The 27,165-nt window shown below is 41.7% G+C and overlaps 1 protein-coding gene across 3 annotated transcripts in view; it reads left to right on the forward strand.

Moving 5' to 3' along the window:
• sgcz (sarcoglycan zeta) overlaps positions 1-25,502 on the forward strand; it is a 728,908-nt gene extending 703,406 nt beyond the window's left edge. For all 3 annotated transcript variants that reach the window (XM_078398116.1, XM_078398107.1, XM_078398126.1), the window contains 2 exons: positions 13,164-13,287; positions 21,857-25,502. In XM_078398116.1, coding sequence (XP_078254242.1) covers positions 13,164-13,287; positions 21,857-22,051 — 319 coding nt within the window. In that variant the 3' untranslated portion in view covers positions 22,052-25,502. The remainder of the gene's footprint in view (positions 1-13,163; positions 13,288-21,856) is intronic.
• The last annotated feature ends 1,663 nt before the right edge of the window (positions 25,503-27,165 follow it).

Consider the following 27,165-nt stretch of genomic DNA (forward strand, 5'->3'; position numbering starts at 1 on the left):
GCACTGTACAAACTTTCTTGGGGTCCAGAACCAACCTGATTTTCCCAATCTACCTGCTTATTGAAATCCCCCATCAGCACAGTGGCATTACCTTTGTTACATGCCAGTTTTAACTCCTGCTGCATCTTATACCTACATCCGGGCCACTATTTGGGGGTCTGTAGATAACACCAATTAGTGTCTTCTTGCCTTTACAATTCCTCAACTCAATCCACAGTGACTCTACCTCGTCAGTCCCTATGTCTTCCCTCACAAGGGACTGAATTTCATCTCTCACCAGCAGAGCTACCCCACCACCTCTGCCCACCTGCCTGTCCATTCTATAGGATGTATAACCCTGAATATTAAGTTCCCAGTCCCGATCCTCCTGCAGCCACGTCTCTGTAATCCCCACAATGTCATATCTGCCAACCTCTAACTGAGACTCAAGCTCATCTACTTTACTTCTTATACTTCGCGCATTCATATACAACACTTTTTATTCCTTGCTCATCTCGCCCTTCACATCGATCCCTATTACACTTGGCCATATTCTCCTATCCCTTTGTGAGCTTTCTTTCCCGTTAATTCTGGGGTCATTAACTATCTCTTTACTCGCTTTCCCTTTAACTCCATCCTTGACTATCCCATTTGACACCCCCCTATTTAGTTTAAAACCACCCATGTAACAGTGGCAAACCTGCCTGCCAGAATGCTGGTCCCCCACCTGTTAAGGTGCAATCCGTCCCTTTTGTACAATTCCCCCTTACCCCAAAACAGATCCCAGTGATCTAAGAATCTAAATCCCTGCCCCTTGCACCAGTTCCTCAGCCACACATTCAGGTCCTGTATCTCCCTGTTCCTGCTCTCGCCAGCATGAGAAACTGGAAGCAAACTGGAGATAACCACCCTGGAGGTCCTGCTTTTCAGCATTTTTCCAAGCTCTCTAAAGTCACGCTGCAGAATATTCATCCCCTTCTTTCCGACATCATTTGTGCCAGCGTGCACTACCACTTCTGGCTGTTTACCTACGCCCTTTAGGATTTTCTGCCCTCTGTCCATGACATCCTGGATCGTGGCACCAGGGAGGCTCGAATCCCATCTGTTGCCGCAGAAACCCCTGTCTGTACCTCTCACAATGGAGTCTCCTACTACCAGGACATCGGCCTGACGTCGGCCTCTTTGGTTTTGGCTCAACAGCACTTTTTGCTTCACAAGCTAGTCTGCCGCTCAGTGTGGTAACGTCTTCTTCCCCGACAGCTTCCAAGTGGGTGAAACTGTTCTCAAGAGGTACAACACCCGGGGACCTTTGCATTCCATGTGTCCTTCCCTTTGTCACCGTCACCCTCCTTCTCACTTCCAGTACCTTTGGTGTAACAATCTCACTGTAGGACTTGTCGAGGAACAACTCAGTTTCTTGGACGAACCTGAGGTCATCCACTTGCTTCTCCAGTTCCCCACCACGGTCCTTCAGGAGCTGTACCTGGATACATTTCTCGCACTTGTAGCAGCCAAAGGCACCAGCAGTGTCCCTGACCTCCCACATCCTGCAAGCATCACGCTGAATCATCTTGCTTGGCATTTCCTTCTTGCGTCTCACCCTCTGAAGCGTTTGGTCTGGTGTCCTTCCTCAGCCTCTTCCCCAAAGACTTGCAGCCAAAGACTCGCACTTTTCTCACAGGGCACTTCCCTCAACAGGGCCCCACCCATTGAGCAAGCCTTGCTTATATCAGATGCTAAATTGACCAATTGTCCAATTTACCAATCTTCCAATCTAATTGTTCAGCCAATCCCCACACTCATTCCTATCCTTCCTTTCTCTGATGAGCTTGAAGGTATGTGCTTTGCCCGACCTGCACTCAAAGATTTCTATAAGATTTCACTTAGTTCATGTACAATGTTGTTCTCTTATATCTTCCTCCATCATTTTCTTCTTTCTTTGGTAATCCTCAGTTTTGCTTGTATTCTTCTCCTATCCTTCGTAGCTTGGATTTCCCTATCAACTAGTTCCTAATTGCCAGAAGCGCAGTGTCTGACATTAGAAATGACAGTGTCCCACACCGATTTCTCTCACTTCGTGGGCTTTCTGTCCGTCCACCTCATGCCCATTTTGCTAGGGTCAGAAAACATTCCAAATAATATATGTGCTGTAAACTTTCGGATCCTCTCTGTTTTTGAACTGAGCAATGACTTCCACCAGGCAAGTCACTATAATGCTGCAGGACATCTCAACTAGGTTCACTGCTTTTAGCATTAAACTTTAAACATATAGAATATCAAATTAATCATAATCAAATTAATCATGTCTTATAATAATAATAATAATAATACATTTTATTTATATAGCGCTTTTCATATACTCAAAGACGCTTTACAGAGATTTTGAGAACATAGGGAAATGAATAAATAGATAAATAAGTAAATAAATAAATGAACAGAGAAAGGAGACAGAAGGTGAGGTGACCTTCAGTGGTTGAAGGCAGTACTGAACAGGTGAGACTTCAGCGATGTTTTGAATGTGGTGAGTGTGGGGGAGTCTAACGGTTTGTGGTAGTGAGTTCCATAGGGTGGGAGCAGCGATGGAGAAAGCCCTGTCCCCCCAGGATCTGAGTTTAGTCCGGATGTGGGGGGATAGGAGATTGGCAGCGGCAGAGCGGAGGGTGCAGGTGGGAGTGTGCCTGTGGAGGAGGTCGGTCAGGTAGGAGGGGGCCAGGTTATGGAGGGCTTTGTAGGTTATGAGGAGGATTTTGTACTGGATTCTCTGGGGGATGGGGAGCCAGTGGAGTTTATAAAGGACGGGGGTGATATGGTCACGGATCGAGGTGTGTGTGAGTAGACGGGCAGCGGAGTTTTGAATGTATTGAAGTTTATTGATGATTTTTGAGGGTGCGCCATAGAGGAGGCTGTTGCAGTAGTCCAGACGGGAGGTGATGAAGGCGTGGATGAGGGTTTCTGCAGTTGTGGAGGAGAGGGATGGACGGAGACGGGCAATGTTTTTATAAATATAGCTCGCCAGGCCGTTCTCACCACTGTACTATTCACAAGTTATCTTTACCTCAGATGGTTGGTTTACCTTAATCACTCAACACTGGTATCTTAGAGAGTCATAGAGTCATACAGCGTGGAAACAGGCCCTTCGGCCCAAATTGCCCACACCAACCAGCATGTCCCATCTACACTAGTCCCACCGGCCTGCATTTGACCTATATCCCTCCAAACCTATCCTATCCATGTACTTGTTTAAATGTTTCTTAAACATTGCAATAGTCCCTGCCAATCTCATTCAATTATGAGTATTTTACCACCAAGCGATCCAAGAGCCTTGATTCACAAACACTTATAGTGTTCAATAGTATAGGCATCAATGGGTTAAATAGAAAAAGTTTACAGTTTAATCTGGTATCTTTCCCAAAGCATTTGACAACCAATACAGTAACCATGAAGCTCAGTGAATAATCAATAACTGAAACATTGCCCGACTATTCCACATAAATAAAAAACGGAAAATTCTGGAAATGTAGATCAGCTAGTATCTGGGGAGAAAACAAAGGATTTAAATCCATTGATTTTGGAGCTATTTACATTGGATGTATGCACAAATTGTGCAAAAATATATATTTTGTGCCTGTTTGAAGCAAAGCATTTTAATGATTTCATATTGCAAGGATATCCCTTTCTCTGTTGAAGGCCTGATCATCAAGAAATTGGACCTGCACTCCCTGTCACAATTCTCCTTCATGCAGAATTAATTTCCTTGTCATGTTTAGCACAAAAGGTGATGGCATCAACTCCGCAACCAAAAATCAGATCAAAAGATCACAACTCGTGACCTTTGTGAATAACTCACAGTCAAATGAGGAAATATTGTACATCATGCCGAGCAGCATGGTGATCCTGGACCATGGTTTTTAAAATGTAAAAAAGCACCACTCCCATAAGTTTTATTCAATTTTTTTTTACCGGCTGCTCTCTGAAGATTAAAGGAACAGTGAGCTCCATCTGTGGGTCACTGATCTCAAAGGCTTAGGGCCGCTATGTGGCTACATGGTGCCATGAGACGGGCTTTATGGTTGAGAAGCTCTCTCCAGGAGACCCACGTCCCATTTACCCCTCATCCATTTCTTGCAATTTCCTCCCACACATTTCACTGCCACGTTTCTCTCTCATCTCTATTGCAGACATTGAACAATTTCATAAGATCATAAGGTCCTAAGGAACAGGTGTAGAATTAGGCCAATCGGCCCATTAAGTCTACTCCGCCATTCAATGATGGCTGATGTATCTCTCCCTCCTACTCCCATTCTCCTGCCTTCTCCTCATAACCTCTGAGAACTGTATTAATCAACTTCCTTAAAAGCGTTGACCCACTTCCAATGGCTCAGTTGCATATGTATGATACTGTAATTGACTGGCCGTGCAGCCAGAAAGCTTCCCGACGGGCCGCAGTTGTGGACTGGGAACGCAGCTGGAAGCCTCTATCGAGGCGCCGCGTTCTCGATGCCTCCCAGATCGCTGCGTAGAAGCCCTGGTCGGGGATCCAGCCGGGGCCTCGCGGGTCGGAGTCCTGGTCGGTGGAACGGCCGACGAAGCCCGTGGCTGGGACCCGGGTCAGCACCACCGAAGCGTGAAATGGGGCAGGGGCAGCGGTGAGGCTTCGGTGGTGGTGAAGCAGCAGCAGCGGTGAAGCCTCATCACGATGGGGCCTCAGCAGTGGTGAAGCCTCGTGGCGGTGGTGAAGCCTCGCGGCGGTGGCGATACTTCGCAGGTCGACCCGAGGCCGACGGTCGATGAGAGCATGGAGGACTGCCGTGAGGAGGGGGGGGGGGGGGGGGTGGGGGGAGGAGAAGACCAATGGAGGACCCGGCGTTGGGGGACCACCATGAGGGAGGTGGGGGGAGAACAATGGACAATAGGGGGGATGGGGACAAAAGACAATGGGGACTCGGCGTGGGGGAAGCACTGGGGGGTGGGGACAAAAGGGAGAGCCGGCATGCTTTGTAACTTTGTCAGTGCCATAGGTGGCTGCTATTTGTATACATTGTGTGTGCAAGCAAAGAATCTCACTGCGCCTGGTCACATGTGACAATAAAGTATTGCTATTCCCTATTCCTACCTGCCAACTGCAAAACACGCATGTTAAATTTTAAGGCTTTTACGTGAAGCAAACCAGTATATTGGCTTGTTAAGGTGAGTATATCCCTATGTCTGAAAAACATAGGGGGGCTTTGCATTTGGTTAGTAATTTCCCAGTTGAGATTAATAATTTCAGCACAGGCCAGATATTAAACCTTGGGCCTTTCTAGACTGCAGGACACAGGAGCATATGCAGTGATGCATATATCCATTGGTATCTCCTTCACTTACAAGCTTTTGTCATTTATTTTATTGTGGTATTTAAAATGTATTTCATTTCTCTCAAATTTCAAATTCATTGATCATGTTATCAAATGCTCCAGACTATTTCATTGCGTAAATCCCTCTGGATAATCTGGTGTGCTTCACAACTTCTTGCAACTGCTTTGTAGTAAGATAGCAAATATCCCAAGGGTATTATTCTCATCCTTGCTTCTGGTCTACATGACCACACTTGATCAAACAACTTATATACTGAAGGTACATTGTTAAAAAAAGAATCAACATGTTATTAGGCATACAAAATAACAAGTTAACTATCAATGGTTGAAGTAGCAAAGGAACTTCTTATGTTTGCTGCTTTATCACACACACACACACGTGCACACACATTCATACATACCTACACAAAAAATCATGCAATAAGTTGACATCCATGACAACTAACCCTCCACACATGTGCAGCACTTTGGAACATCCCAACAAAGAAAATGATTTGCTGTCCACCTATTTCAGTATAGAATAAAAACACAGATTAAAGGAACTATGAAATATAACTAAAAGGAGCACACAATCCCAAGCAGAGATTGCAAAAACAAATCCGCTTTAGGTTCAGTTTGCGAACTGGTTTGATCATAAGCTGTTTTTTTTTCTTAATCCAACTCTCTGAAAGGTTCAGGAGATCATGAAGCATTTGCATTCATGTAGGCTCTTTTATTTGATCACGCGTGCAGCGTAGGTTTACTAGGTTAATTCCTGGAATGGCGGCACTATCATATGTTGAAAGACTGGAGCGACTAGGCTTGTATACACTGGAATGTAGAAGGATGAGAGGAGATCTTATCGAAATGTATAAGATTATTAGGGGGTTGGACACGTTAGAGGCAGGAAACATGCCCCCAATTGTTGGGGGAGTCCAGAACAAGGGGCCACAGTTTAAGAATAAGGGGTAGGCCATTTAGAACTGAGATGAGGAAAAACTTTTTCAGTCAGAGAGTTGTGAATCTGTGGAATTCTCTGCCTCAGAAGGCAGTGGAGGCCAATTCTCTGAATGCATTCAAGAGAGAGCTGGATAGAGCTCTTAAGGATAGCGGAGTCAGGGGGTATGGGGAGAAGGCAGGAACGGGGTACTGATTGAGAATGATCAGCCATGACCACATTGAATGGCGGTGCTGGCTCGAAGGGCCGAATGGTCTCCTCCTGCACCTATTGTCTATTGTCTCAGCAATTTCTATTCACCAACAGCAATTGACTTCTGAAATTACCTCTGATAGGGGCGGCACAGTGGAGCAGCGGTAGAGTTGCTGCCTTTCAGCACCACAGATCTGGGTTTGATCCTGACTACAGGTGCTATCTGTATGGTATATGTACGATTTTCCTGTGACCGCATGGGATTTCTCCAGGTGCTCCAGTTTCCTCCCAATCTTCAATGACGTTCAGGTTTGTAGATTAGTTGGCTACAGTAAGTTGTAAAATTATCACTAGTATGTAGAATAGTGTTAGTGTACAGGGAGACGGCTGGTCGGTGCAGACTCGTGGGCAAAAGGGCCTATTTCTGCACTTTTTCTCTAAAGTGTAAAGTTTAAACAGAAACCAACTGACTTTGACTATTGCAGGAAGGTGAATCTCCAACTTGCTCATCATAACTTCGAGATCCCACAGATAGCATTAGTTTTCCAACGTACGAAGGACATTAGGTACAGAGTTTCATTTGCATGTAATCACCAGAGGGTATTCCTCGAAATACATAATAGTTAAACCCTAAGTTTTGAACATGAGAAATATATTTATTTTCCTTAAGCCCACTGAGTGCGCATGTCTACAAACATGGTCCTTACAGAGATTAACCAAACTGCCTTCTCTCAAAGCTCAGAACAGTAATACAAGGTAAAGCGCGAAGATCGGATCTGGCTTGGAGAAGAACAGCTATAAACATTCTGGTCATTAGTATACACTGAATGAAAGCAACTAAAAGGTACTAAGTAAATGACCTGAATTAAATCTGTTAAGAAAGGGAGCCAACCAAAAACATTAAGCCAGTCTCATAGACTTCACACTTGCAGCTGGATTATGATAAACCCCAAAAATTGGACAGCCTTGTAGTTTCAATCTTAGGTTTCTTGAGTGAACTTCAATTGTCCCAGAGTCATAGAGTTAACATAGAAACATAGAAAATAGGTGCAGGAGGATGCCATTGGCCCTTCGAGCCAGCACCGGCATTCATTGTGATCATGGCTGATCATCTACAATGAGTAACCTGTGCCTGCCTTCTCCCCATATCCATTGATTCCACTAGCCCCAAGAGCTCTATCTAACTCTCTTTTAAATTCATCCGGTGAATAGGCCTCCACTGCCTTCTGTGGCAGAGAATTCCACAAATTCACAACTCTCTGGGTGAAAAAGTTTCTTCTCGCCTCAGTTTTAAATGGCCTCCCCTTTATTCTTAGACTGTGAACCCTGGTTCTGTACTCCCCCAACATTGGGAACATTTTTCCTGCATCTAGCTTGTCCAGTCCTTTTATAATTGTATACGTCTCCTCTCATCCTTCTAAACTCCAGTGAATACAAGCCCAGTCTTTTCAATCTTTCCTCATATGACAGTCCCTCCATCCCAGGGATTAACTTCATGAATTTGCGCTGCACTGCCTCAATAGTAAGGACGTCATTCCTCAAATTAGGAGAACAAAACTGCACACAAGACTCCAGATGTGGTCTCACCAGGGCCCTACACAACTGCAGAAGGACCTTTTAGCTCCTATACTCAAATCCTCTCATTATGAAGGCCAATATGCCATTAACCTTCTTCACTGCCTGCAGTACCTGCACGCTTACTTTCATTGACTGGTGTACAAGGACACCAAGGTCTCGTCGCACTTCCCCTTTACCTAATCTGACACCATTGAGATAATAATCTGCCTCCTTGTTTTTGCCGCCAAAGTGGATAACCTCACATTTATCTACATTATACTGCATCTGCAATGCATCTGCCCACTCACTCAACCTGTCCAAGTCACCCTGCAAACTCTTAACATCTTCTTCGTAGTTCACACTGCCACCCAGCTTTGTGTTATCATATTGTCAATAATTAGGGTCCCAGCACCGAGTTTTGCGGCATTCCACTCGCCACTGCATACCATTCTGAAAAGGACCCATTTATTCCTACTCTTTGCTTCCTGTCTGCCAACCAATTTTCTATCCATGTCAACACTCTACCCCCAATACCATGTGCTCTAATTTTGCTCACCAACCTCCCATGTGGGACCTTGTGAAATGCTTTCTGGAAGTCCAGATACACTACATCCACTGGCTCTCCTTCATCCATTTTACTTGTCACATCCTCAAAAAATTCCAGAAGATTAGTCAAGCAGGATTTCCCCTTCATAAATCCATGCTGACTTGGACCAACCCTTTTACTGCTATCCAAATGCGCCATTATTACCTCTTTAATAATTAATGCCAGCATCTTCCCCACCACCGAAGTCAGGCTAACTGGTCTATAATTCCCCGTTTTTTCTCTCGCTCCTTTCTTGAAAAGTGGGATAACATTAGCTACCCTCCTATCCACAGGACCTGATCCTGAATCTATTGAACATTGGAAAATGATCACCAATGCATCCACAATTTCTAGAGCCATCTCCTTGAATACCCTGGGATGCAGACCATCAGGCCCTGGGGATTTATCAGCCTTCAATCCCATCAGTCTACCCAATACTATTTCTCACCTAATGCCAATTTCTTTCAGTTCCTCTGTCTCCCTAGATCTTCTGTTCTCTATTACATCTGGGAGATTGTTTGTGTCTTCCTTAGTGAAGACAGTTAAACTACTCTTTTATCATATATATCATATATATACAGCCGGAAACAGGCCTTTTCGGCCCACCAAGTCCGTGCCGCCCAGCGATCCCCATACATTAACACTATCCTACACCCACTAGGGACAATATTTACATTTACCCAGCCAATTAACCTACATACCTGTACGTCTTTGGAGTGTGGGAGGAAACCGAAGATCTCGGAGAAAACCCACGCAGGTCACGGGGAGAACGTACAAACTCCTTACAGTGCAGCACCCGTAGTCAGGATCGAACCTGAGTCTCCGGCGCTGCATTCGCTGTAAAGCAGCAACTCTACCGCTGCACTGTATGTGTGTGTTTATATAGCTAGAAGCTATAGCTAGAAGCTAAGCTAGTTTTCAAGTAATCATATTTGTAGTAAACAAAATGTTTTTGGATAAACTCTTTGTGAAAAGCTACACTAAAAAGAACTTTAAAAAAAATGAAAACATCAATTTGAAATAACATTCCATCTTGTCTAGATGTGGGCTACTTCGGAAATGAATTTCAACCACCCACGTTTTTTAATGTGCAATCTTCTCATTGCATTGTTACAAAGGACAGCAAGGAAGTTCTCTTGGCAAATAGGCAAATACCTATTCTTCAATTGAATCTCTACAACGGGTTAGACACAAAAAGCTGGAGTAACTCTACAAACAGGCAGCATCTCTGAAGAGAAGGAATAGGTGACGTTTTGGGTTGAGACCCTTCTTTGGACTAGTCCCGCTGCCTGTCCCACTGTGTTACTCCAGTTTTTGTGTCTATCTTCATTTTAAACCAGCATCTATAGTTCCTTCCTACACACTACAACAGGTTGTCTGCTGTTGTGTGATGTTGCTGTGCATAAAATATCTGATGCTTTGTCTACATATCAATAAAGGGTGCACTTTAAAGTATTTCATCATCTTTTAAGTGAGTTGGTATATCCCGAGGTTGCGAGAGATATGTTTTAGAAACTAATCTTTTTTTATAAATGTGCAGTTTGCAATAAATTGTTATATTACACTATGAGAACAATATTCCTGACCATAAAAATACAATGGAGCTGAATTTGAAAGCCCAAAATGAAGTTCGTAGTGGAACTAAAGACACAGTCCATGGAAGATCATAGTGCTGATAGTTGCAAACACAGTGGTTTGTGTTGTGCAATGTTCAAGAGCCTGATGGTTGCTGAGAAGAAGCTATTTTTTTGGGGGTTGTGTAATTTTAATGCTTATTTAATGCTTTTATTGTTGGACTGTGGGTGATTGAATTAACATTTTGTTCAAGATGGCCGCGCCGTTGTTTGGCTGCCTGCCACTGTATGTTTCTTTTTTTTTTTTTTTCCTAATCAGTTGTACAGCACTTTGGTCAACGTGGGTTGTTTTTAAATGTGCTATACAAATAAATTGACTTGACTTGACTTGACTATTCTTGAACCTGGTGGCCACATTTTTCAGGCTCCTGTACCTCATTCCAGGTAGAAGTCATGAAATGAGAGCATGCCCAGGGTGGCATGGGTCTTCGATGATATTGGCCAACCTTTGGAGGCAGTGCCTACTGTGGATCGCTTCTATAGTGGGGAGTTCAGTACCTGTGATGGTCCAGGCAATGTCTACCACTCTCTACAGTCTCCTTCATTTTTGGGCGTTCGAGTTGCCTAACCAGGTTGTGTTGTACCTGTAGAGGTTCAATAGAATATTCGTTGACATACCAAATTATCCTCAAGCATCGAAGAAAGTAGAGGCATTGATGAGCTTTATTTGGGATTGCATTGATATGCTGGGCCCAGGACAGATCTTCAAAGGTAAGTACATCCGGGAACTTGAAGCTGTTGACTCTCTCCACCACTGTTCCCTCAATGAAGATAGGTTCGTGGATACCCAGCTGTCCCTTCCCAAAGTCAACAATCAGTTTGAATAGGTGCTGCCAACCCGCAGTTTCTCCAGCAATTAATTTTTTGCTCAATTTCCAGCATGTGCTGCCATTTGGGTCTTTATTGATTTTAATCTTCTCGGTGCATTCTCCATAAGCTTTGCTAGATAATGATCAGAAATGCTGCAAATCCCAATATTCCCCTTCAAGTCTGAGGAAAGTGACTATAACTTGCTCTGGTTAAGATCAGAGCAGTTCTTAATGTGAATTACTCAGCACCATCCATGTGCTTTCATTTATTGAGATACCGGGGGATATTTCAGTATTTCAGCTTAATTAATTGTCTTCTCAGTGTGGGGTCTAACAGGAATACTCAGATTCAAAGTGCAGAGGAAAGGGCCTTGATCTAAAGCACCAACTCTGTTTCTCCCTCCACAGATATTCCCTAACCAGCCAAATATGTCCTTATGTTTTATGCTTTCATTACAATAGGCAGTGTAGGAGACAACTCAATTGTGTGGAATGATATCAGTAATCTTAGACAAGTCTCACAACCTCTTGCTTACATCTTGTTTTTGTTTCCCAATTGATTGCAAGTGGAAGTCAATAGCAAAATAATAATGCAAATGGGAAATATATGAGATTGTTCTAATTACAACTGACGGGAAATCCAATGTGCTTTTCCCTTTGCCATCCAAGTTTATAATTTGCTCAGCTGACTGTGCGCCATTCTAAATGAAATGTATTCTTTAAGTAAAACAATCAAGAATCAAGAATCAAGAATCAAGAGTGTTTAATTGTCAGGTGCACCAAGAACAGAACAGTGACATTATTACTTGCTGCAGCTTTTGCAGACATATTTATGCAACAAACACAACAAATAAATATACAATAAATAATAGTACCATACATAGAAACATGAGGAACTGCAATGCTGGGATCTTGAATAAAACACTAAGTGCTGGAGTTATTCAGCAGATCAGGCAGTATCTGGAGGGAATTGGGTCTGAAGAAGGGTCCTGACCTGTAATGTCACCGACCAATTTCCCCCACAGAACCTGCTGGACCTGCTGAGTTAGTCTTTCACTTTATGTTTTACATAATACAATAAATTATCAATTAATATTTTTGCATGTTCTCCCTGTGACCGGGTGGATTTTGTCTAGATGTTCTGGTTTCCTCTGACGTCCTAAAGATCTGCGGGTTTGCAGGTTAATTGACTTCTGTAAAATGCCCAAGAGTGTAGGGAGTGGATTCAGATAACATATAACTAGTGTGATCGAGTGATTGATGATCAGCGTGGACTCAGTGTGCTGAAGGGCCTGTTTCTAAGCTCTATCTCTAGAATCTAAACTTAGGGACATGGATAGAATACGTTTAGAGGGAGATGTGCCAAACACAGACAGGTGGGACTAGTGCAGATGGGACATGTTGGTCAGTGTGGGTAAGTTGAGCCGATGGGCCTATTTCCACACTATGACTCATTGACTCTCTGACTAAACCGTATACTATGGAGAGAGAATTCTCAGTTATATTAAAATAATTTGTTCAAAGTAGAAACAATAGCTGTTGCTATATAATTTACCAAATCAGCAATTCATTACTAAACCCACAATAACAGCAGTGTTCAGGGTGACTTTGAATGATGGGGAACAAGCGGGTATGTGGAATTGAGTCCAACATCAGAGCAGACGTGGCCTTACTGAATAGAAAACATGGGCTGTGAGTTTCGTTTAGCTCATATGTTATATTCTTATGATCTTGTTTATTCTTAACTTAAAAGAAAACCTAAAATCAAACAGTGAACCTTGCTTTTTATTTAAAATTGCTTATTTTTCAATTGCTTATATCTACCAGAATGTTCTCTGAATATAAATGAGCTTCTTGAAACACTTTTCCTTTTCTAAGTACATCTGAAACTTGCCCAAAATAAACCCTGGTGATATTTTGATTTACAGCTTGATTAAAATGTGCGCAGTTTCCTGAAATAACCCATCACCATTCCTCTTTCAGCAGTCTCAGTAATCAACTGTATAATCTGACAATTCAATCCATTTTTCACAATTCCAGAAATGTGAAGGAAAAGCCTTGATATTAGTGGGTGCTTTGTTCCTCACAAATTTGTTTTCCGAATGGAATTTGCAGGCTGGAATCTCCGACCCGGAGTCTGACAATGGAAGCCCCAAAGGGAGTACATATCACTGCAACGGAAGGGGATCTTAAAGCTACCTGTCGAAGAGAACTTGAGCTCCATTCTACAGATGGGGAGGTAAGGTCTTCAGAGGGAGACTTGAACTTGGGTCTTGCTTCAGATTGACTCTCTTTCCTTTTATCAAGATAGTAATTGAACATGAGTCGAAGTAAAAAAACTGTAAATGATATACTGTGGTTGATTTATAGAGGAGCAGAACACAACCCCAGGTAGCCAATAACTACAGTTATGCAGTTAGATTGCACGGAAATTATGTGTAAGCCCTGGAAAAGGCGCGATAATGGTTTGTAAGGTTGGTTGGAGGTGCCAGGGAAGATCCTTCTCTGGAGAATAGAGAGATAGATAGAGACATGCTCAGTAGATTGCATGCAATTATAATGTGCAGGAAGGAACTGGAGATGCTGGTTTAAACCGAAGATAGACACAAAAAGCTGGAGTAACATCGGGACAGGCAGCATCTCTATAGAGAAGGAATGGGTAATGTTTCGGGTCAAGACCCTTCATATAAGGTAGATTACTGACCATCATAAGGTCGATGATTTGCATTCTATTGAGATCAAAATCTGCTCAGGCAACAGAAGATGGGAAGGAATGGAAGTGTTTTATTTTACTTTGGCATCAGGAATGAAAGCAGGATTGTTTGCTGAAGTGAGATATGGATGAAGAACTGATAATTGTCTGATGTGATAAGTTTATTTAATTTAGGGCGATCTTTGGTCTGCATCTAGCACCTAGTGAATGATAACCAAGCCCTTGACGATGGGTGTGTTGTGTTGATAGTGCCTCAAGGTTTGTCTGCTAGATTCCAACTGACAAATCTGACCAGCTGACCAGTGATCCCCATACACTAGTACTATCCTACATGCTAGGGACAATTTACAATTTTGTTTAACCAAAGTCAAATTAACCTACAAATCCGTTTGTCTTTGGAGTGTGGGAAGAAATCGGAGCACACGGGGACATCCCACGTGGTCACAGGGAGAACATACAAACTGCGTGCAGACGGCACATGGAGTCTGCATGGAACCCGGGTCTCTGGCACTGTAAGGCAGCAACTCTACCGCTGCACCACCTCCTCTTGCTTTCCTTTCACAACTGCTGGCTATGGCCCAGGGTGACCTCCAGTGGGATGCCGGCTTCTTGGCTGTGGTTTTGGTCTTGAAAAACCAGGAAGAAAAGCTTGACATTCAACTTTATTCCTGCTTGTCTCATTAACAGCCTTGAAACCTTTCCAGAATCTAATAATCTACCACTTTACACATTCCACACTGTGCGGTGTTAAATAATTGAATTTAGCGAAAATAAATCAGATGGAAATATCATCCCCTGGCAAATTGTTACAGCAGTGCTGAGCATGTGCCTAACACAGCTGCTTGGAAAACCCCAGGAAATCCAAAATTGTATTGGAGATAATATCAGAGCTGATGCCTCTGCCCCCAATGCCAGGCACACATACGTTGTTTTCCTCTGTTAGAACAGCCCAGAGTACAAATATTAAATAATATTTAAATCAATTAATGTTGCAACTATTGCAGATGTTCAGGCTGTGAAGTTCTAACAGCAGATGGAGTCATAGAGCCAGAGTCTTACAGCGTGGAAACAGGCCCTTCGGCCCAACTTGCCCACACCAACCAACATGTCCCACCTACACTAGTCCCATCTGCCTGCGTTTGACCTATATCCCTCCGTCAGAAAGAAAATAAGACAACCATAATGTACTCATGAAAAAAGGAATTCTCAGCTCCAACAAAATACTACGGGTGCTGTCTGTACGGAGTTTTACGTTCTCCCCGTGACCGTGTGTGTTTTCTCTGAGATCTTCAGTTTCCTCCCACATTCCAAAGAGGTACAGTTATGTAGGTTAATTGGCTTGGTGTATGTGTAAATTGTCCCTGGTGTGTGTAGGATAATGTCAATGTGCAGGGATCGCTGGTCGGTGCGGACTCGGTGGGCCGAAAGACCTGTTCCCACGCTGTATCTCTAAACTAAACTAAAAAATATTGATTGGTCTCCCTGCACTAATTATAAACAAATTTCCAAAATATTTGAATTTCTGCAAATTATTTGTGAACTGATTAGATGTTTGCCAGGAGTAGTGGGGCAGAATGAAACTGCTGGGGATTGACACAGTCAAAATCCACTGGGATAAATATTTGTAGTAATTAATAAGCTGTTTGTCAATATGCTTGAAGGATGTTCACACAATGTTCAGACATGTGTGAGGTGTTGCATTTTGGAAAATCAAACCAGGGCAGGATCTTTACAATGATCAGTCAGGCTCAATGAACTGTTGTAGAGCTGAGGGATCTAGGAATACAAGTACCTAGTTCCCTGAAAGTAGCATTACTGGCAGATAGCATGGTGAAGAAGGCTTTTAGCATGCTCGCCCACATCAGTCAGGGAACTGAGTATAGTACAACACATTGGTGAGGCTGTACTTTTAGTATTTTGTTCAGTTTTGGTAATCTTGCTATATTGAAGATGCCATTAACTGCAGAAAAGATTTACCATAATATTTCAAGGATTCGAGGACCTGAGCAATAAACAGAGATTGGCCAGGATAAGACTTTTTTTCTTTAGATTGCAGGAGATTGAGGGTTGATATGATAGAAATGTATAAAGTCACAATGGGAATAGATATGGTGAAGGCACAGAGTGTTTTCCCCAGTGTAGGGGAATCAAGAACTAGAGGGCATAGATTTAAAATGGGAGGGAAATGAGTTCACAGAAACTTGTGGGTCAAATTTTTCACACAGAGGGTAGTGAGTATATGGAATCAGCTGCCAGAGGAACTAGTTAAGGCAGGTACCATAACAACATTTAATTTTTTTTTGACAAATACCTTGTAGGAATGGTTGAGAGGGATATGGGGCAAACATGGATAAATGGGACCAGGTTAGATGGGCATCTTGGAAGGCATGGATGAGTTCGGTTGAAAGGCCTATTTCCTTGCTAGATGGCCCTATAACTATGATTCTGAACTTATTTCCATTTTCAGATAGGAATATTTGCTCATGAATGCACAATGTCAAATCCATCTGCATTTCAACAAAAAACATGCAATTAAGAACAAGAAACCACACAAACATAATAAGTGATAAGTAAAAATCCTGACATGGAATTTCCAGGCAACCATTATTTCTTACAGAAAGATCTAATCTCCAATAATCACCATTACCGACATTGAATCTTCCACACCAAATACATCTCACGGCTACAAAAACATGTCATTGGCTCCCTAAGGTATTTGCAAAATTTGACCCTCACTGAGAAAGGTGATAGTGAGCTAACCTCTCACGCCACAGCAGTCCTTTCAAATAAATGCTCCCACAGTGCACAGTGTAGGAAGAAATTGCAGATGCAGGTTTAAACCAAAGATAGACACAAAACACTGGAGTAACTCAATGGGTCAGACAGCATTTCTGGAGAAAAGGAATGGGTGACGTTTTGGGTCAAGACTCTTCTTCAGACTGAGCTTTTTGTCATAAGGTCATAAGGAATAGGAGTAGAATTAGGCCATTCAGCCCATCGTCCACTGCCATTCAATCATGACTGATCCATCTCTCCCTCATAACCCCGTTCTCCTGCCTTCTCCCCATATCCTCTGACACTGGTACCAATCAAGAATCTATCTATCTCGGCCTTAAAAATATGCACTGACTTGACCTCCGCAGCCTTCTATGGCAAAGAATTCCACCGATTCACCAACTAACTCCCACAGTGCTATCGGTTAGTGAGTTCCAGGATGTAGACCCATTGATGATGAATGATCAGCAATAAATTTCCACGTCAGGATGATGTGCAGCTTTGAGTGGAACCTGCAGGTGGGCTTGTATCAATGCACCTGCTGTTCTAGTCCTTCTTGGTGATAGAGGTGATGGGTTTGTAAAGCCTGGTTGAAGTAGATTAGGGGATGGACTGCGGTGTGCCAACTTCCCCCAAAACCTCTCCAGTGCATTCCCTTCCTATAGTGTATGAACAAGGGCTGCACACAACTGTGTCCAACCAATGTTTTATAAAATTGTACCATGACTTCCATAGACATTTATATTCTATACCTCGATAATGATGGTCAGTATTCTACGTATTTGCCTTCTTCACCACCTTCTCTATCTGTGCTGCTGCCCCTCGGGAATCCACTGTCCTTGGTGTAAAGGAGCCTCTGTTTCTCAATACCTCACTGGGTTTTATCATTGATGGTGCACACTCTTCTCCTATTACACCGCGCAAAATGCATTAACTTCCACTTATCAGAATTATATTCCACCTTCCATTGCTCCTCCCAACTTAACAACTAATAGATTATTGTGTTTACTATCCACAACACCACCAATTTTTATTTCATCTGCAATCGTATAAATCCTACTTCCTACATTCATATCAAAGTCATCAGTCCATGTTACCCATGACAAACAGGAAGAGTCCGAGCATTAATGCATGTGTTCTACCACTGGTCACAAGCTTCCAATCACAAAAGCAACCTTCCACTATTGCTATCTATCTCCCAATACCAAGTTGCCTTGGATCTTATGGGCTAGCCATTTTGATGAGATTTCCATGTGGAACCTTGTGAAAGGTCTCACTGAATTTTATGTAAATTATATCAAACACACTGCCTTCAAATATATACTGTGTTACATCTTCACTAAACTCAATCAAAATAGTCAGACTGGACTAACAAATCCACCAATAAATGCATGCTGACTATCCCTGATCAACTCGTGCCAAGCGTAGATTATTCCCTCATTTAGGTCTTCTTCAATATTTAACTATATATAGCAGATGCAGGTTTAAACCAAAGATAGACACAAAACACTGGAGTAACTCAACACTGGAGTAACTCCCTACAAATGTACACTTACAATGCTCCCCATTCCTTTGTCTTCGATCTGAAACATTAACTCTGTTTCCCTTTCCTTCTTACTGTTTTTCACTGAAGTAAAAACTGCATTTTCTGTTTAATTTACTCCTCCCTCTGCAAGATATAGCTAAAATCCATAGACAGTCCATTTAAAGCAGAGATAGATAGATTCTTGATTAGTATGGGTGTCAGGGGTTATGAGGAGAAGGCAGGAGAAAAGGTTTAGGAGTGGGAGATAGATCAGCCATGATTGAATGGCAGGGTAGACTTGATGGGCCGAATGGCCTAATTCTGCTCCTATCACTTATGACCTTATGACTTTTTATATGGACAAAATTAAAGGACTATTTGGGGGTGAAGATAGAGAGAGAACAAATCATCTGCCAAATGACTCTATTGCAGAATGCAAACCTATTCCCCTGAATCTCTGCCCAATGGAGACATACTGGAGTTGTTCTATAGGTCTCCTTAAGTCATGACACCCATACTGACGTTCTGCACAAGTTCTACAATTAATCCTGCTCTCCGACAGATTTCTTTCTCTGCAATGGGTACCGCTGACACTCTGCCTTACAATATTAAAATCAAAAGAGAACATGATATTTTGGAAGAGAACACAAAAAAATGCTTTTAACATGGACTGGCTCCATCTGTAAAATAGTGGAATGGAGTTAGAGTCAAAGAGGCTGGAAGTCCCCTGCTATTCAAGAAGCATTGGAAAAATATGACTCCAACAAAATAGATGTTGCAGTTTTCATTTGGAGCCATAAACATAGCCGTGTTTCGGTGATACATACATTGTAGTTTTTTTAGGTTCTAGGTTGATTGTGTAATCATGGAGAATGTGGGGCAGCAAAGAGTGATAAATCATAAGATTAAGATGAAGGGTTGGTTAATTTGAATGGCATTAAGCAGATGGCTGTTCTACCACAGCACACTAGATCAACAGAACTGACAAAACATTTGTGTCAATTTGAAACACGAAGGATTTTAACCTGCAGAACAAATGCTCCCATACCAAAGAAAACATAGATGTTGTCTTCATAGCGCATCTGTTCCATTGTTTGATGCTAATAGCACATTGCTTACAGTTGTGTGGCTTTATTTAGCACAGCCAAGAATTAATATGTAACACCTTTTAAGTAGGCGTTTACAGATTACAGATGAAAATTACATGAACTATTTCTCTTGGGATAGATGAACTTTCTCAATCCCCATATCATTGAATCACATTTATTTGATCTGATTTTTAAATTTATTTGCCTGCATGGCGCCCAGTTAATTTTTAGCCCACAATCTGCAATTGGGGCAAAACGCATCTTATGCAAGGTTCAGAATCACCCCTCATTCAGCTCCCCCCCCCCCCCCCCCCATTCACACCGTCTCCCCACCTTCTAGCCAGCACAAGCTTTGGCTGTTGATGACTCACTCTGCAAAATTTTTTAGTTGTAAACGAAGCCTTGTCAACATCATTAATTTCCCTAATTTTAACAGAAGAATAGGGAAAAAAAACCACAATTGTCTAACAAGCTGCTGCATCTGGTAAAGATTAATACCGAAAAAATTATAAGATTACATTTCATTGTTTCTTTCAGCAAATAACAAGAAATCTTAGAATGCCTTCCCCACAGTGAGAAAGAAAGATAATGACTCAGATAGCTTCACTTCTCAGACCTTTCTTCCCTCTTTCATTTTATAATAACCGTTCGTCATTCTGCACCTGCGGACAAATAGTCTAAAAACAGTTTAATTTCATGGAACAATTGTTCCATCCAAAGGTATTGTACCTTAACTCTTTCAAGTCTACTTTCCTTAAACCTTTAGTTTTTAATAATCTGAGCTGAGTGCCAGAGCATGAATTGAACCCTGCTGTATCCTCTTCAGCAAATCTATTACCCCACCTCTTTCTGAGGGAGCCCAAGATAAAGAAAGTGTTTGATGAATGGTTGCCCAGTCCTGCATTCATGCCATCATCCATACCATTATGGGAATTCTAACCTCCAGCAGCTCTGTCTGAAAGCATGGTCCAGTTTCTGACCCAGGACCATCATAAACTCATCGGCTTGATCTGAAAGCTATGCTGCTTTCATATATATAGAACATGGAAAACTGTGGCATAGGAACAAGCCCTTCAGGCCACAATGTCTGTGCTGAACAAGCTGCCAAGATAAACCAATCTCATCAGCCTGCACATGATCTATCTCCTCCCATTCCCAGCATATCCATGTGCCCATCTAAAAGCATCTTAAATGACGGATGAGGGGTGACTTAATTGAAACTTAATGAATAGTGAAAGGCATGGATAAAGTGGATGTGGAGAGGATATTTCCATTACTGGCAGAGTCTAGCACCAGAGGCCATAGCCTCAGAATAAAAGGACGGACCTTTAGAAAGGAGATGGGAAGGACTTTTTTTTGACAAAGGGTGGTGAATCTGTGGAATTCATTGCCGCAGACGGTTATGGAGGCCGTCATTGGATATTTTAAGGTGGAGATTGAGCAGATGCTTGATTAGTATAGGTGTCAGGGGTTATGGGAAGAAGGCAGGAGAATGTGGTCGAGAGGGAAAGATTGATCAGCCATGATTGAATGGCAGAGGAGACAAATGGCCTAAATCTTCTCCTATGACATGAACTTATGGACTTGATATCTGCCACTATGATATCTGCTTCCATCACCACCACCAGCAGTACACACCAGGCACCCACCACCATCTGTAAAAAGAAACACCCCAAACATCTCCTTTAAATTTTGCCTTAAAGCTATTCCTTCGAGTCCTTGAAATTCTTCCCCTGGGAATAAGGTTCTGACTTCGAGTAACTTGTCTAGGTTGAGTTCCTGGAAAAACCAGACAAGGAATCTATCACTGGCTCCTGGGAAATTCGGGGCTGCATTTTTTTATGAGAGAGTATAAAATAGAAGAGAATCAGAGATTTGTTGGAAGGAACTGCAGATACTGGTTTAAACCGAAGATAGACATAAAATTCTAGAGTAACTCAGCAGGACAGGCAGCATCTCTGGAGAGAAGGAATGGGTGACATTTTGGGTCGTGACCCTTCTTCAGACTGAAAGTTACGGGAGAGGGAAACGAGAGATATAGATGAAGATGTAGAGAGATACAGGACAAGTGAATGAAAGATATGCAAAAAAGTAACAATGATAAAGGAAACAGGCCATTGTTAGCTGTTTGCTGAGTGAGAACGGAAATCTGCTGTGACGGGTGGGGGAGGGACGGAGAGAGTAGGAATGCACGGGGTTACTGAGAGAGAGTTGGATTTGGTCAGCAAAATATGGAAAAGGAAGGAAACCTATTTGTGAGTCTGAAGAAGGGTCTCGACCCGAAACGTCACCTATTCCTTCTCTCCAGAGATGCTGCCTAACTTGCTGAGTTACTCCGGCATTTTGTGTCTCCCTTCGATTTAAACCAGCATATGCAGTTCTTTCCTACACAAAACCTATTTGATGTTATGTATAAAATAAACTGGATGAATCAGTTCTAGAAACATGTCATGTTTCATAACAGATCCTTGAAGATAAGTTACACCTTTATAAAACTGAATGCATTATTTCACTGTTGATAGTGATTCTACACCGTGGCTGTCTTGTAAACCAGCATGAAATAAATGAAACAAAATGTTCACGATGTTTAATTGCAGTATTTAATAAACATCAGCATATGTCCAGTCTATGTTACCGGGGGCACTTCTGCATCACAGGACATGGCCTTTAACTTGTGGAAAAATCACTTTTTTTTCAATCTCTACAGATATTTTTAAATGCAAAAACAATCCGATTGGGAAACATCCCCCAGGGCTCAGCCTCTTCATCGTCAGCCAGTTCTTCGAACCTGCGTCAGACTGTCTATGAAGTATGTGTGTGTCCGAATGGAAAACTCTTTCTGTCGCCAGTATCAGTGGGTTCCAGCTGCCAGTCCAGCAGCAGCGTCTGTTTGCGGATTTGAGTCTATTGACGCTGCTGCACTTCTACCACCGTAAAAGCCTTCTTGGTACTGTCCCTTGGCTCTGTTTAACTGTAACGGTGAATTGGGAACCATTATGAAGCTACAAGGCCTCTGCTGGAACAGGCTGGAGGACATGGCTGCCTTCCAAACGGTAATGGACCAGTCAGTGTATTGACTGTCGGTGAGGACAAGCCTGCACCAGGACAAACTGGATACCACCCTCCTTCCAGAAGGGGTGAAATACACAGGTGCCTTTGCTAATCCAAGTAAAGCACATAGTTCTTTTTTATTGTTAGCAGGACCTGGTTATGAAAGGAATGAGCATTTAATACCACAAATACGATAATGTCATTTCTCAGAACTTTAGTTTCATTTTTAACATTTAACTGGACTTTGGTTTTGTCATGTAGTTCCAAACAGAAAAAAAACAGGGGATTCGTAATTCATTTTGACAGAACATTTAAAGTATGGTATTTGCATGTCAGTCATTTGAAAAGGAATGAACAAATCATTTGTTCGTGTTTCCTTTTGTTCTCCAATGTGTAAAGAAATAATTTCAGCTGTAATTAACACATTCTTTCTTGGCCTTGTTGGTGAAACTATAGCTTTGTGATATTGATTATTTTTATGATGTGGTATAAACCAAAGAATGGAACATGTGATGTAGATTCCAGACACTGCACAATGCAGCTGGTACTAGCCAGCATGACAGCACCAAGAGCATTACGGAGACATTGGTGAGTGAACATCCATTTCCTAAAATTGGTGAAAAAATATCTAGAATTTACAATCTGGCCGTACCATACCCAATAAATCATGGACTATTGATCCCAAATCTCAACTTCTTAAATATTTGATTCAAGGACAAATCAAAAACGTGGTGCTCCCTCAACCTCGCTGAGCTTGGTTTTGGTGTGGTTCTGCGGAACCACTTAATTTAAATTTGTACTCATCCCTCAAGGACATCACATCCCATCATTTATCTGTTACACCAGGCCTGCTAGTTATTTTCTTTCCTTTCTTTACTAATCTCATTAAAGTACATTTTCTTTATGTATGGAAAATTTAATCTGAATGATAAAGGAAACTATTTTCTTACACATTCTATGCAAATGTTTGTAAAATTGCAATATTGCCAAAATGACAAAAGCTGTGCTTTTGTACTCTATGTCTCTTGCTTTATGTAAAATGAAAACATTTTTTCTACTTATAAAAGAGGAGCTGTATGTCTTGTTAACTGTGGCTAAGGGTTGTAAGACCTCATGTCAGACTCACCATAACTTCATGGATTAAAAACCAGGTTTGAAAAGTTGTCTGTTAAATTACGTTTGACTTCTAAAGCAAACTTGACTGAAGAGATTTGACCACAGTTTGCTTGCAGCAAAACCATCTGACTTCAGACCAACCTGTGGACAGTTGGTGAGAGTAAGGCTTTGCAGGAACTGTTTGTAGCAGACAATGTTATATGGCGGAGAATATTGGCAAGCCTTTAAAATGATTATCTTATTCGGCTACACTTCAAAGAATGGATAAATTAATGGGGCTAATGATATATTTTGTGTAGTTTTTGATAATATATTTAATCTGAATATGTTTATCACTCCTTGTTTCAAAAGTAAAATAAGGCAGTTCAGAAAAATCTGTTTAAATTGGCCTTTTATTACAAATGCCAGCAAAATGTGAAAAAGGAGATTGATAGTGTGAATGAATTCTAAAAGGAAGTGAGCTTTAAAATCAATTAGGTTGTTTGAACCCAGTTTTGTAAGTTCAGCTCATTACAACAAACCTGGATATCAATTGTACAGAAATAAAAACAGTAGTCCTATTTCAAATTTCGGGCAAGTGACCAGTTTTAAATCTAACTGATTTATCTCAGTATAATGGAAATGCCCAATCAAAATATCCAATCAAATTCAATCATGATCAGTCTGAACAGTAGCATCCTGTCGGTTTTGAATGTGGCCTTTGTTATTATCTGACCATATTTACAGTAATTACACTGTAAGGATGCACAGAAATATTGGGCCCCAGTAACTACAATTGTAATGTCATCATCTCTATCATCAGACTGACCTCATCAAGTCATGCATTGCCCGTCTTCAAATTTAGCTTTAAAAAAACAATATGTTGCAGACAAAAGTTTTGATTGGAATCAACACAGCACAACTTTTCAGACTTGGTGTTTAATTGGTTTTTTTTATTTCAGTGTTTCGCTGTTTTACTTTGTGACTGTGCTTACATGTATATTTTCGTGAATTTAAGGGTTATACGGTTGAAAGTAATTTTTTTTTTCTTCAAGACATTGTTGTAGACTTATTCAGTTGGTCTCCAGTGGTGTCCTAGGTAAAAGGGGCACAGGGTCCACTGAAACATAGCAGAAATCCTGACACACCAGACCACTTCTGCTTCCAGGTTTTTCCTTCTTGCTGCATAAGGGATGAGAACTCCACCTGATCCTTACAGGATAAACTTCATCGCGAGTGGTGGTGATGGGATCTGAACATGAACACGGGGTTGGGTTTAAGAAATACTCAGTAAAACGACTTCTGCATTTCTGCTCCATTCTTGCCAGAGTAGGTGAATCAAGGACCAGAGTACATAGGTTTACGGTAAAAGGGAAAAGATTTAATAGGCATCTGAGGGGTAACCTTTTCACACAAAGGGTGGTGGGTGTATGGAACAAGCTGTCAGAGGAGGTAGTTGACGCTGGGACTATTCCAACATTTAAGAAGCAGTTAGACAGGTACATGGATAGGACAGGTTTGGAGGGATATGGACCAAATGTTGGCAGGTGGGACTAGTGTAGCTGGGGCATGTTGGCCAGTGTGGGCAAGTTGGGCCGTAGGGCCTGTTTCCACAATGTGTCACTGTGACTCTATGACTCTAAGTGCTCCTGCCAGCTTTCCAAATTGAAGAAGGTCAACGCCGAAGGTTTCCAATGGGTGCAACCACCTGGGGTTTTACTGAGAGTTCCCGCTGAGAATGAAAACCGGATAAAGAATCTTTGCACAGCCTGTAAAAATACTCTGATATGGAAAAGTACAACATAATATTTGTGAGAATTAAACTGTGTTTGATTTGGTTGATGGAGAAACATTTTCATTGATTCATCCCTCCGCTACTTAATTAAAGCAACGACTATGTATATATTAACTCTTTTTTAGCCACTCCTGTAAATTTGTAACATTTTGTATAAAAACTACAGTAAAATTTTCAAAAAATATATGTACAGTATACATTGTATCTAATAGGAATACCTTTGTCTGCTGGCAATAACAAACAAAAAGGTATATGGCTGTCATATTATGAATATGAGCACTTTCTGATAAGTGGAATTTGTATAGATAGCAATCTGAGGAAACACGGTAGAGGATTATAGAAATGCACAAAAAGCCTCATATCTTTTTTTGTTTGTCACTGCATTTAGATTCAGTCTACCTGGTTAATTAATTACAGAAAAATAAAAACAATTGTAGTGTTTGAAAATGTTTTAATATGTAGATTTTATGGAATACCGATTCTTTGACCTGTCTCACAATCATTCCTACTGCACATTTGGAACAAGTTTACAAATAGACCAAGGAATTGTTTGCACTTAATAAGTAGAATCTCCCCAAAATAATATGTTGCAGATGCTGTAAATCTGAAATAAAGACAGAAAATGATGGAAGGTAGACATAAAAATGCTGGAGTAACTCAGCGGGACAGGCAGCATCATTGGAGAGAAGGAATGGGTGACGTTTCAGGTCGAGACCTATTCCTTCTCTCCAGAGATGTCGCCTGTCCCGCTGAGTTACTCCAGCATTTTGTGTCTACCTTTGATTTAAACCAGCATCTGCAGTTCTTTCCTACACAAAAAATTATGGAAATAATCATAAGAGCCGACAGCAACGATGGTGGGAAACAGTGAGTTAACATTTCAGGTTGATGCCCTTTCATAATTTTCTGTCACCTATATGACATTTTTTTTCAGTTATTTCTATTTTGGTGCACCAATTGATGACGGGGGCAGAAAGATTAGATGCTACAGCCCTCCATCTTTCGTCCACAATGTCCAAAATTGTGTATTGTACCATTGTCAATAAGGAGATTATACTGTGTATTTATATACAGGCAGGGCGCTGTGTGTGTGTGTGTGTGTGTGTGTGTGTGTGTGTGTGTGTGTGTGTGTGTGTGTGTGTGTGATGTGTATGTGTGTGTGTGTGTGTGTCTGTGTGTGTATGTGTGTGTGTGTTTGTGTGTGTCTGTGTCTGTGTGTGTGTGTCTGTGCCTGTGCAAGTCTGTGGCTGTGTGTGCGTGTGTGCGTTTATGTGTGCGTGTGTGTGTGTGTGCTTGTGTGTGTGTGTGTGTGTGTGTGTGTGTGTGTGTGTGTGTGTCTGTGTGTGTAAGTATGTGTGTGTGTATGTGTGTGTGTGTTTGTATGTGTGTGTGTGTGTGTGTGTGTCTGTGCCTGTGCATGTCTGTGGCTTTGTGTGTGTGTGTGTGTGTGTGCATTTATGTGTGTGTGTGTGTGTGTGTGTGTGTGTGCGTGAGTGTGTTTGTGCATGTGTGCGTGTATATGTGTGTGTGTGTGATTTTACACATCGGGCAGTGCTTCCCAAAGTGTTACATGCATGCTGTATCAGTTATGTCAACCACCTCTATGGATATCTGAGAGATACTGTCTGTTATGGATTTATTTTTCTTTTTTATTTCTCTTTTCATTTTTATTTATTGATTAATAGTAGTTAATTATTGATTGTGGATGGCAACCCAGGTGAATTTTTTAACTTGGCATAGTTACTTGTTTCAAGGTGTCTTTCTTCTTTTCAGTCAATCCCTCCGGGCTGAGAATGTCTTGCACCTACTCCATTTCTATGAGTTCTGCAGTGGCCACAGGAGACTTACAGAGTCTGCCACAGGCGAGGCAGGTGGTGTTTGATGAGGTGGGAAGGTGAGTGGATGGGATGGTGTACACTCCCACCATGGTCTTCTTATGGATTCTGTATATTCCTGTGGTGAAGACTCAAAATGCTCGATATCTTCCCAGATGCTCCTTATTCATTTTGAATAGTGACATGCCTGGAATTTCTGTGAGCTGGAGAAAATGTTTTAGAAACATAGAAACATAGAAA

The sequence above is a fragment of the Rhinoraja longicauda genome, chromosome 1 (genome assembly GCF_053455715.1).
Source record: "Rhinoraja longicauda isolate Sanriku21f chromosome 1, sRhiLon1.1, whole genome shotgun sequence".
Classification (NCBI taxonomy): Eukaryota; Metazoa; Chordata; class Chondrichthyes; order Rajiformes; family Arhynchobatidae; genus Rhinoraja; species Rhinoraja longicauda.